At 34.1% G+C, this 12,071-nt stretch overlaps 1 protein-coding gene and 1 long non-coding RNA gene across 3 annotated transcripts; one reads left to right on the plus strand and one right to left on the minus strand.

The window, feature by feature from the left end:
• Positions 1-765: 765 nt before the first annotated feature.
• Positions 766-11,828, minus strand: LOC25491362 (pleiotropic drug resistance protein 1). The gene is made up of 22 exons (XM_013599259.3): positions 11,260-11,828; positions 10,874-10,994; positions 10,611-10,784; positions 10,275-10,434; positions 9,938-10,014; positions 9,775-9,828; positions 9,038-9,430; positions 8,244-8,525; positions 7,800-8,116; positions 7,373-7,533; positions 6,993-7,096; positions 6,752-6,908; positions 6,582-6,671; positions 6,187-6,305; positions 5,756-6,088; positions 5,323-5,613; positions 5,152-5,235; positions 4,913-5,046; positions 4,605-4,832; positions 4,338-4,509; positions 1,375-1,629; positions 766-1,256 (listed from the first exon to the last, which is right to left on the minus strand). The coding sequence occupies exons 1-22, from the start codon at positions 11,595-11,597 to the stop codon at positions 996-998; spliced, it is 4,305 nt and encodes a 1,434-aa protein (XP_013454713.2). The 5' UTR covers positions 11,598-11,828; the 3' UTR covers positions 766-995.
• On the plus strand, positions 1,990-4,963 carry LOC112421118 (uncharacterized). 2 transcript variants are annotated; one of them, XR_005645650.1, is made up of 4 exons: positions 1,990-2,507; positions 3,793-3,882; positions 3,974-4,073; positions 4,354-4,963. It is a non-coding gene; the product is annotated as an uncharacterized lncRNA (long non-coding RNA). The 2 variants fall into 2 exon arrangements; XR_005645649.1 differs by having other exon boundaries at positions 3,793-4,073.
• Positions 11,829-12,071: the final 243 nt, after the last annotated feature.

A 12,071-nucleotide genomic window follows, 5' to 3' on the forward strand; every position in this document is an offset into this window, starting at 1 on the left:
AGTCTCTTGGTTACGGGAAGAGATTGAGACTTTGGGTAGAATTAGGCAGGAGACTTGTTCTTGTAACCCATTGATATCTCTTTTGTAAGGTTACTCATCATTATAGTGAAACAGATGACTGCTCTCTCCCCCAGACTAGTACAACTTGGACCGAACTGGGTCAACAAATTCTTTTGTGTTCTCTCTTCCTTTCTCTCTCGTTGTTTTCTACTTTTGGCTTGTGTTTATAATTGTTCCATACACTTTATTTTGGTTGCTTGATTATTCTTTGCTCCACACATCAAGTTTGTTATTGGTGTGATTTTTCATCGAATTCACAACACCTACTAAATGTTGTGGCAATTGCTAAGGTTAAAAGTTTCACATTGCATCACATCAGGCCACGAAAAATTGTATACGTGAGAAAGACATCACACTTTAACCCAAAACCTTAAGACATTAGGTTTATGGATCCTCTTACTTATAAAGTATTCAGCATTCGCTTTTCCAGTCGATGTGGTATGCTCTTGGCTCAATATGAATGAGTACCGAAGAAGAATGCTCACCTCTTGCAACTATGATTTTCTCTTTTTGCGGTTTAGGATCTCAAATGGGGTATTTGATCACCTCAATGGTGTTGCTATCAGCATGCTCATCATAATTTATGAATCACATCTCCAAATTACAAGGGCTTCCTTCCTTGTATTGTATAGTATACAATGATTGGGATTCATATTTTATTACAAAAGTTTTTAATGAAGCATTTTAATCTCCAATGGGTCTCAATGTTCAAATCCACTACATCTCATCCCAATTCAGAGACTTTTCACAAAAGTTTTTATGTTCAGACTTTAAAAATGTCCAGTAATAGGTCAAGTTTAATAACTACAAGGGCACCATGTTTTCTACCAAAATACTGCATTGTTACAGATACAAGTATAATTTGAATACAAAAACAAAATTGGAAAGAAGTTTAGATAGAAAAAAATCCATCAAGATGACTGAAAGAGTCATTTCTAACGTCTTTGAAAATTGAAGAGCTTGATTGAGACTGCAAAAATACATGCAAAGAGCACTGCAGTGCCAACAACCACAACTGCACAAACACCTATGAAGTCATGCTTGAAATCAAAATAACTTCTTATGAACTCTTGAACTGACTTATTTTCTGATTCCATAATGTTGTTTATATCTCCAAATTGTGATGCAACCAATCCATATAAAGTCCATGCCACAGGACATGCCCAATAGTACCACCTCCACCACACAGGAATCCTCTGTTGTCAAAAAAGTTTTGAAGAAATAGAAAATTATAACTTATGCATCAACATAAATACATTCATTGAATCTGTACATAGGTTTTGCTCAATGTGTTAAAAGGTTGGTGGTACTTACAGGTCGCGGAATGATAAATCCTGAAAAGAGATTCCAAATTGCGTAAAATGCTGAAGCCACGATTGAAGCGACGTGGTGATTTGGAGTAACTGCTACAGCCATCATTCCATAGAAGGTGAAGTAGCATAATGTAAAGTACATGAAAAATATGTACCAAAAGAATTTCTCTAGAGTCCATTCAAATCCAATCATGGCATAAACTATGACACCATATGATGTAGCTTGGACAAAAATATAAGGTAGCTCTATTATAACCTGCGACAAAATAGAGTGATTTCTATTAACATGAGTAATTATGCAAAGCATAGTACTGTTGAGATATTGATTATAACATATATTTCATATTATCCTTTAGGATTGTTTTTGTAATATCCCGCTGAATTTGTAATAAACTGTCGAATTAGTTGAACATGTCAGAACGGAAATAATTTCTAATGGGCTAAATATTTATTGAGAAAAGCTAAGATATTCGGTAAATATCTTGCATATCATCCCAACGGACTTGAGGAATTAAAGAGTTACAAATTAACAAAGGATAATTGTGTCTTTTCCCTTGAAGGGCAAAATGGTAAACTTGCTAATCAAGATTTTTTTTTTAAGTGGACCAAGGCTAATTCTTCTCTCACTTTCCATATTCTTCTTCTTGATTCTAGAACATTTTCTTCTCCCTTCTCCCTCTAAGAATTCGGTTCCCTCCCTATACTATCTTAACCACCAAAACTTCATCAAATTACCATGCATTCACTACATGAATGGTACACATAAGTTTCTAGAGGTGGTTTAAGCAAGAAAAACACTTCAAAACTTTTCACTCCCTTCTTAATTCCTCAAAACCGCCCCCTCCTTCAACTTTCCAATTCTTCATTTCTCTTTCAAATTTCATGGGAAACCACATATAAGCTTGCTTTAGGGGACTCAAGAGTGGTATGATTACAAGGGACTGGAATGAATTTTTTTGTATATGCTGGTTGATGAAGTAAGAGTATGTCACAAATGAGTTGAGTTGTTTCGGAAAGAGCAAGACCTATAAGCCAAGACATAAGCTATTTTGGAAAATGGACTATGGAGTTTTGGAGCTAGAAAAAGCTGCAAATTGTGGATAAGCTGCTTGTAATTTCGGGACTAATGCCAAGGTGAGTTCCTTTAGCTTAGAACCCACCTTTGGGAATGGATTATGATTATGTTAGATTAATGAGATAACATGAATAATTAGACCATTTTTATGATTTCTTGTCTTTTGTGCAAGCATGACTACTATGCCATATGAATGATACATTTGAAACAGAATAGATATGAGATAGTAGAATGATTATTTCTGAACTAGGTACAATTATTAGTTATTCTAAAATCTCTTTTATGTTAATAAGTATGTTTATGTTAGCATAATTGTTGGAGGGAAATTTTATCAAGACAATTGATATGTATAATTATGGTAATGATTTGAAATACAGTCTATGAGTAATATGCTCACAGTGAATTATAGAAAATCACAGAAAAAAAATGGAAATGAGTAGAAAAACTTGAAATGAGTAACATGATCATAGAAAAAGAAAGAAAGAAAGAAATAAATAATAATAAATTTGATAAAAACTCCGTTTGCTACAACGAAGAGATAATGTAGCCTATGAGGAACGGCTCATAGTAACAAATGTGAAACTCCGTTTGCTACAACGAAGAGATAATGTAGCCTATGAGGAACGGCTCATAGTAACGAATGGGAAACTCCGTTTGCTACAACGAAGAGATAATGTAGCCTATGAGGAACGGCTCATAGTAACGAATGTGAAACTCCGTTTGCTACAACGAAGAGATAATGTAGCCTATGAGGTACGGCTCATAGTAACAATAATGAAATAGTTACCGTTCGCCATAACGAAGAGATAATACGATATATACGCATATAATGAAATGTATAACTAATGATACTCATATTAACATGAAAATTATGTTTAGTATGAATTAGCTACGAAGCAATATCTTATGGGCATTTTGCCAATCATTGGAAATGATGAATTTTAGTTACGGAACTCCGGCTCAGTTAGCCGAAACTAGTTGTTATAAAAAAAAAAAAAAAAATCAGAGACATACTCAAATAAGTATGTCAAAGTATAAGCTATACTAGAATACGATATATTGGATTTATGTTTATGATTATTATTATGATTATGGTGATTATGTTTATGATTAAAGTTATGAGTATGACTGTATTTATTATTTAATCAATGTAGTATTTCAGACAGTGATTCTAGTTATCCCATTATCGCGCTCAGTTTTGCATAATAAAATTGTATAAACCCAAAATGGGTTGAGTTTAGTAACAGATGGCGATCCTAGGTTCCCCGAGGTTGCCTATAGCCTAGGATAGGTGGAACTCACTGAGACATCTTGTCTCACCCCAATCCCTTTTATTTATTTCAGATATACAAGTTATTATACGACAAGATGGTTTGTGATGAAGAAGAAGTAGCTTGACCATATAGAGTACACGTCAGTGGAACTATTTTGGAGGTAATAGGCAAGAAATTCTATGATTTGTTCAGAGAATATCTATTTATTGTAATTTTAATGTATCCGACGCCAAGTTTAACACACATGCTAGATATCCTAGGTGATTTCTAGTAGGGGTGTTTCAGTTTTGTATGGCTCATAGTTCGCTGATAAATGGAAAAGTCACTCGCTGTTGCCCCCAACAACCACAGGTATGGCATAGGGATAATCTTGTACACTATACTGTATTATTTAAACGCAAGTTGTAATTTTTAACCCTAAGCTAAAACAATAGAAAATCATTGCAACCATGCAGTCGGAGCCGTAGACACAATTGACCAAACTCTGATCAAATCTTGTGTTCTTTCTTAGTACTAATAATGATCATTATAGGTTCACATTCCTATTTAGATAACATCTCATGGATATAAATACTTGTACAAATACTTAATTTGTAAAAATGGTGATTTTATTACCTGTGCAAATGCATAGGGTAAGGCAGAATACATTCCAGCAGCTCTTTCTCTATAGAAGACAGATCTTTCAACAGCTACCACGGGTTGTACAGACGATGAATTCTGGACCCCAAGGAAGAGAACAGCAGTATACATCGAACCGAGGGCATTAAACAGATCTTGTCTATTTGAGCTGGAAATCAACAAAAGAAGTTAACATTCAAGTTGGAAAGAAAATCGGACTAACTATAATATTTCTTATTTTTCACATAATGAAGTTTCACTTACTATTTCCTTCCAAGGTTCCAGAACATTGTTCCAAACATCAATGCTATGAAAGTAGTGAAGAAAAACCTCACAGCAGTGTATGGCGGATTGCGCCAGTATGACCAATGTTGTTTCCATAGGCAAGCCAAGCATTGGATCCAAAATGATTGTGAGTATTGGGCGGAGAAATGAAGATCCTTAGAACCAGGAGCAGGTTTGCCTAATTCTACTATAAGTTGCTTGTTTCTCCTAAAGAATAGTTTATATCAGTGTAAGTATATATTGTTACAATATTATTATTTATACTATAAGTTCTTAAATTAGCTTACCTGTACAACTCAGAATTTTTGTATATATCATGAAAATCAACACCTAAAGTATGTTCTTGTGCTGAACTTGTAACTTCCAACATCCAAGTTGCTGGATTATAGCCATCTTTAATTTTACTAACCCCTTCGATGCTCTAAAACAACAGAAAATATTAGCATATTAGCTACCAACAAGAATTATGGTTATCAACTTTAATATTTCAGACTAAAAACAATATTGAATGCACTTTTCATCCAACCTCAAAATACTTGATCAATTGATTGGAATGACGACCCAATGGCCCAACATATGTTTCTTGTCCTCCGCGCTTCATTAGGAGTAACTAAAAGAAATCATTTATATTAGGTCAGTTCAAGTACAGAAAAGGAAGAATCATAAAACATGATTTTTTATCAAAATCATTTCTTACCTCATCAAAAGCTTCGAATATGTCAATACTTGGTTGATGAATGGTGCAAACAACTGTTCTTCCTGTGTCAACCGTGTTCCTAACAGTTCGCATAACAATTGCAGCAGCTCTAGCATCTAATCCAGATGTAGGCTCGTCCATGAAAATTATCGATGGGTTGGCCACTAATTCAACTGCAATAGTTAGCCTCTTGCGTTGTTCAGTTGAAAGGCCATTCACACCAGGCAAACCAACCAAAGAGTTTCTCAATGGATTGAGCTCCACTAGTTCCATGACTTCCTCGATGAACATCTACAACCATTTATCAGATTCCAAAGTATGAACAAATAGTCTATGTTCCGAATTCCAGATGTCTCAATGAATGAATATCTAAATCAATGAATCTAGTAAAAAACAGAAAAATCACAAAGTGTCTTGAGCTTTAAATACTAACCTTTCTGGAATTGGAATCAACTTCTGCTGGTAAACGAAGCCAGGCCGAGTAGACCAATGACTCATAGACAGTAACATGAGGAGAATGGATATCATTCTGCTCACAATAACCAGAGATTCGAGCAAACGTTTCTTGTCTTTTAAGGTAGCCTGAAATTTTTATGGTGCCATCGATATAACCACCGGTTTTTCTACCAGCCAAAACATCCATTAAAGTAGTTTTACCAGCTCCACTAACTCCCATTAAAGCTGTGAGAACACCAGGCCTAAATGCACCACTAACACCCTTCAAAAGTACTAATCTATCCTCTACTACACCTTGAACCTTCATTTCCTGTCATTTAGATACTCAATAGTTAAGGTTCAAAGTTAACTGAACACATTGTTTGAAAATCAAATCTTCAATTATAACTTACTTTGAAAATGACTTACCTGTGGCATGTCAACTGAATATACAACTTGGTCAAAGATTATAGAATGTGGTTCAAAAGGAAGAATCATTCCCCTTTTCTTTCTGTTGCTGGAGCTCACAACATATTCTCCTAAACTAGCTGCGTAACAATTGGAAATTTTGTTAAGATTCTAAAGACATTATGAATCACACCATTTTTTCTGAGCAAAAATGAGGCATGCAAAAGCATCATTATAGAAAACTGAGATGCCAGTCGGGTTGGCACATCAGCTCCTAACCTAACAATCATCTGCTGTATACCCAAATAATATTAAATAAAATAAAAGTTACATTATGAATCATGAGTCAAGTTCAAACACATAATTTTGCATGTTTATATTGAGTTTTCATGAATGGTATGAAAAAGATTCATAACCTATGCGCGGTAATTCAACTTCTTGGAGAGTGCCATTTGTTATGCTGTCTTCTGATTCTTCATTTATTTTTGCTTGTGGCTTGTCAAATGCTGTAAAAATCATGCATGTTAGTCAATGGCATATTTGCATAACCATAAGAAACTTAAATACCAAAAATGAATGTACTCACGATTAAGGTGAGTGAGAGCCATAGTGAATAATATGTTGAAAAGAAACATAAATCCTGTTAATGCTCCAATCCCTATCCAATACCAATATGCATCTGTGAAGAATCCACGAGACTCCAAAACTTGAATTCCTAGTGTTTTATTTGAATTTGGTGTAAACTACAGTCGAAGAGCGAATGAATTAGGCCTGCAAGTTTCTGCTACAAGTAAAAAAATTCAAAAGTTGCTAGTTTAAGAAATTACATGGTTCCAACTATCTCCAAGGAATTCATTCACCATTATAGCATTTTGTCCATACATTAAAGGTGAAATCCAGTAACCCCAAATCCACCAGCTTTTGATATCCCCTGTATCATAATATCATTGCCAATGAAATTGAAAGAAACATTAATATCAAGTTCCATTATATGATAAAATGGAGGATTTAGTTTATTGAACAGTTAGTATAAAGAAGTTTTACACTGCCAATCAATTATAATCGTTAGAAATGTTCGACTTTCATCATAAAGATGTTTTAATATGATTGGTTGTGATTGTCTGATAGTGTAATTTTGTTTACATCACAGTGTATTAGAATTAAACTCTAAAAGAAAACAAGCTTGTAACTTCTGTTTTGAACTCACTTCTGGACATAATGAAGCCACCTAATGTAAGAAGTGCGAGAAGTGCAAAGGATCCAAATGTGTTGGCCACAATCATGTTTCTACCGAGTGCAGCAATAGCTCGAAATAGTCCAGAAGCCATTTGGTTTATCAGTAATAGCAGAAGATACTGCTTTAGTAATCTGCATAAGTAACAATACCTCACATCATTAGTAACACTATCTTCAAGGGGGACAATAGGTTTTAAAATAAGATCCACGACCATGATCTAGGCTTCAAAGTCGTGGTTTTTAACGTTTCTACGACCTCAACATTACTGAGTTTTGTAGCCAGGTAAACCGCATTTCATTGTGATTCTCCAAAATATCAAGAATTGCGATCCAATGAGCATTAAAATCTAGAACGAGTAGTTTAGACATGCTGTAAATAGATAAGGAAGGTTCTTTACCTCGTAACATTCGGATCGAATCCTATTACATAATAGGTGAGGAAAACCCAAACAGCAACTTCCAGAAATGTAATAGGAATCTTGAGGATCCATGCAGGTATAGAATATGCCCAAGAAGGATAAAATAGAAGGTCTCTTTGCTTGTAGAAACTAGGAAGCTTCGCAATGGTCATTGAAAGTTCAGCCAATCCATTAAACATAAGCATAACCACTGAGAAAAATATAGCACCAGCATAGACACCTCCATCATTCAATGAATCGCGATGCATCTCAGTTCTTAAAAATAGTGTCATGGTCACTGTTGCCATGAGAGTAAGCTAAAAACATAGGAAGAATATTAAAAAAAAAGTTAAAAGCATGTATGCAAAATATTCATACAATTAAATATAGTATTGAAAATGAAAAAATATTTATACATGTAAAGCAACCAGAACTATAATTTACCTGACATATCTTGAAGATGTAAACAAAGGAATTCCTTTTCATAAGCAAATATTCTCTTGAGAAGTTAGCCTTTAACAGTTCTTTCTTGTTAACACCGTACTTTTTAGTTGTTAATGCTGCTGGATGATTCTTAGACTTGTCAAATGGAATTGCAAGCTCATCTCTTGTTTTCCTTCCAACATGGTATGATTGAAATGCCTCAGCAAATTGAGTAACAGTTAAAAACCTGTATGGTTTTTCTCTGTCAACCCAATACTGCTCTTGATCCTTCTTTGAAGTTACCTGCAAGGAGAAATAGATTAAGACCCTGTTTGGATGAACATCTTAATTAAGTGTTTATCATAAAAATACTTGTGTACAAATTAAGGTTGTCAAACTCGAGAGTCTAGGTAAACTTGTAGAGCCTACTTATTTAAACTCTATTTTTGGTAAACTCGTACGAGTTGAAATAAACTTTGATAAAATCAGTAAACTATCGATTTTACTATTGACTCCCGTTTCTATATTGGTTTGGTGAGTTAACTTGTTTTTGTGACTTAGAATCTTAAGTTTGTAAGAGATTAAGAATTAACTCGATGGTTTGACAATCTTGGTAAAAACTATTTCTATAACGAAAATAAAATATAGTCATTTTTTTTCATATAAACTATAAGCTGTTTTCACAAGCTATCATAGAGAGATTATAAAAATAAGCTGAATACATTTGAAACCAAACAGTTTCATAAGTGTATATAAGCTCAAATAAGTCGATCAAAACTCAAATAATAGACACAAAGATATAAACTTTGACTTACTTCTTGAAGAAAGTCAGCTACCCCTTTCCTCTCAGGACATTTGAAACCAACTGATTCAAAAAAGTCAAGAACATGTTCACGCGGTCCTTGATAGACAATTTGACCATCGGATATAAGAATAATGTCATCAAAAAGTTCATAAGTCTCTGGTGCTGGTTGAAGCAAAGAGATAACTGCAGTTCCATTAAGAATATGAACATATTGCCTAAGAGATTTCACAATTTGGAAAGTTGTGGAACTGTCCAAGCCAGTAGATATTTCATCCATGAATAAAGCATTTGCTGGTCCAACCAACATTTCTCCTGTGGTAACTCGCTTTCTTTGTCCTCCGGAGATACCACGTAACATTTCATTCCCCACCATAGTATCAGCACATACATCCAACCCCAAAAGCTGTATGATTTTCAATTAAATAAGGTCATTTTTTTTTATAAACAGTCTATTTAAGTGCTTACAGCATATAAGTATTTATGTATTAACTATTATTTCTAGAACAAAAGATGAAATAAAGGTAAACTATTATTTTGCTTTTCCAATAAGCTACCATAGGAAGCTTATGTAAATAAGATAAAAATAACTTATGGACATGTCATAAGCTGTCATTAAATACTTATGTCAGTAACTAAATTAAAATAATTCAATACAAACATACTCTAAATACCTTGTGACTTTACTTCATAGACAATCTTAAAGAACTTGTAAAGAATAAGAGAGTCTCGTTTTGGCTGTGCTAATACCTTTAGTACATAGTCTGTTACCACACTTTCCTGTTGGCCTCCAGTTGCAACTGCCTAGTATAGTCAAATTCAATCAAATGTACATTGATTAATATTTATTTCCATGGAATTAATTTCATTATTCTCTTTTTTGTAACAAATATTGATAATAGATTCTTCTTACCTTCATAAAGACATCAATATCTGGGTCTGGCTTAATCTTTGCTTCCTTTTCTCTTCTAGACAACTCAGACAACAAGTCTGTGGATCACAGAAATTACTTCTTATACTTAGTGAGATTTGTGCGACGCCAAGTTAGAAGGATACTTTCGGAAAAAACAGTTTTTATGCAACCTGGAAGTATACTTTCGAAGAGTTTTTTTTTTCCGTCCGAAAGTATATTTCCGGACACATGTGTGGTTTTTATAGAAATGTGACATAATAAAGAAGCTCGCAATTAGATATGAGGGATAAGTTAGATAGGAAAAAAAGACAAGGAATTTGTGTAGAAAATGACTAACCATAACGTGATCCAACGCCTTGGCACCTTGCTGAGAAAGCCAATGTTTCCCTAACAGTCATTTCTCCAATATGAACATCATGTTGACTAATATATGCAGCAGTTCTTTGAGGTACAAATTCATCCATCCCATGTCCATTATAAGTCACTCTCCCAGATACCTTTAGAACACAATGTCATGGAATTTATTGTTTGTTAAAATGACGTAGGTACTCGAGGGGATTTGAACTTTGTCCCTTAAGATTATTAGGTCATGTTTTTATTACTGAACTAAAACCTCATGAACAGCGAAAGAGAACAGTATATATTAATGAAATTAAGAGAAAATGATTTTCACCTTGAGATTGGGATCAAGCTTTCCTGACAAAGCTAAAAGAAGTGAGGTCTTTCCAGAACTTGGAGGACCAAGAAGCAGTGTCATCCTGCGAGGTTTGACTATTCCACTTACATCTTTGAGGATAGTCATATGTTTCTTTTTGCTAGTGAAAATATGGAGATAAGTCAAGATACTCTGAAAGACCAAAGAAAGCATGGTTATGAGACTAATTGCAAAGTAAAGAAACAACAAAAGCTGAGAAAGTAGAATCTGGTTATATTTACCTCGACTGCATTCATAACTGAGTTCAACAAAGTTGGTAAAGCCCTGCCTCCAACATAAGCTTCCGCGTCAACAATTAAATGCTCATATCTAACTTCTATTGTTGGAATCTCAATACCAACTCTAAAAGAATTTTAAAACAACAACAAAGATAGAGAAAGATTGATTATTCATAAAAGCAGAAAAACTATGAAGAAAAAACACAAAAAGCTATGAAGAATCGCTAACAAGGAGATGAAAGACTCATGTACCGAACAATTGTGATGGAGAAAAGACGGAAGACATTTTAGAAACAATGTTTCAGTATTTTCAAAAAATTGTAAAAGAAAATATAGGAATTATATTATCTTATGTTATTTAGTTGAAGTGAAAATGAAAACAACATTACCTATCAATTCTTTCCTTAAGCTTCAACAAAAACTTCTCATTTCCCTCTTCAGCAACATTGATCAACCTATCCAATAGTTTTTGTCTTTCTTGAAATCCAAGATCACTTAATATATCAATCTCATTTGCAACTCCACGCGATGTCGCCAACAACCCTTTCCTTAAACGGTTATAAGTCGGGAGTTTTTCAAGTGCAGCCCATCTAAGAGCTTCTTCATCCTCTCCTCCATGCCGTGATGACATCGAAAAAGCCTCCATTTTACTGTTTCTCCAAACTGTAGTAGAAGAACTACTCATTCGGAAACTGTTACCTGCTTTGTATATATCACTTCCTTCCATAGGTGCAACTCAACACCATACCAAAACCCTAAAACCTTTTTTCTTTTTTCAATGCAAATGCAGTTACAAACTGATATAACAGACACCAGAAACAATGCTATTTGCAGCAACTGCAGGAACTTGTAGCAATGTTTTTCTTTGCAACTAAATAGGAAAACTTGGTTATTTATATGTTGATATCAGGTGGAAATTTAGGAGACACTGATTTGTGCATGAGTTTTTAGTATTTATATTATTTGTACTTCTTAAAGGAAATAAATATTGATATAACAAAAAGATTTTGTGCACTCTTATAGCATTGGATGCTGCCCTAAAAATTAATGCTTTCTAACACAGCATTGTTTAAATATTGATTTGGTGATAACAGTTAGCCTCCCTTTTGAAATCTTTCATCTAATTTGTAGGATTACATAACCAACCAATTAATCTTTTCTTTTCCATGTGGCAGCATCTCCAATTAAGTTAATGAAAATT

The sequence above is a fragment of the Medicago truncatula genome, chromosome 4, assembly GCF_003473485.1.
Source record: "Medicago truncatula cultivar Jemalong A17 chromosome 4, MtrunA17r5.0-ANR, whole genome shotgun sequence".
Classification (NCBI taxonomy): domain Eukaryota; kingdom Viridiplantae; phylum Streptophyta; class Magnoliopsida; order Fabales; family Fabaceae; genus Medicago; species Medicago truncatula.

Bases quoted from the DNA above. Each gene is read 5' to 3' on its own strand.
- LOC25491362 (XM_013599259.3), bottom strand. From the start codon at position 11,597: ATGGAAGGAAGTGATATATACAAAGCAGGTAACAGTTTCCGAATGAGT. The intron at 6,909-6,992 runs GTAATTTCTTAA...CTTCGACTGTAG, and splicing joins TTGGAGATAGTTGGAACCAT to TTTACACCAAATTCAAATAA. The intron at 5,614-5,755 runs GTTAGTATTTAA...AAATGGTTGTAG, and splicing joins TTGATTCCAATTCCAGAAAG to ATGTTCATCGAGGAAGTCAT.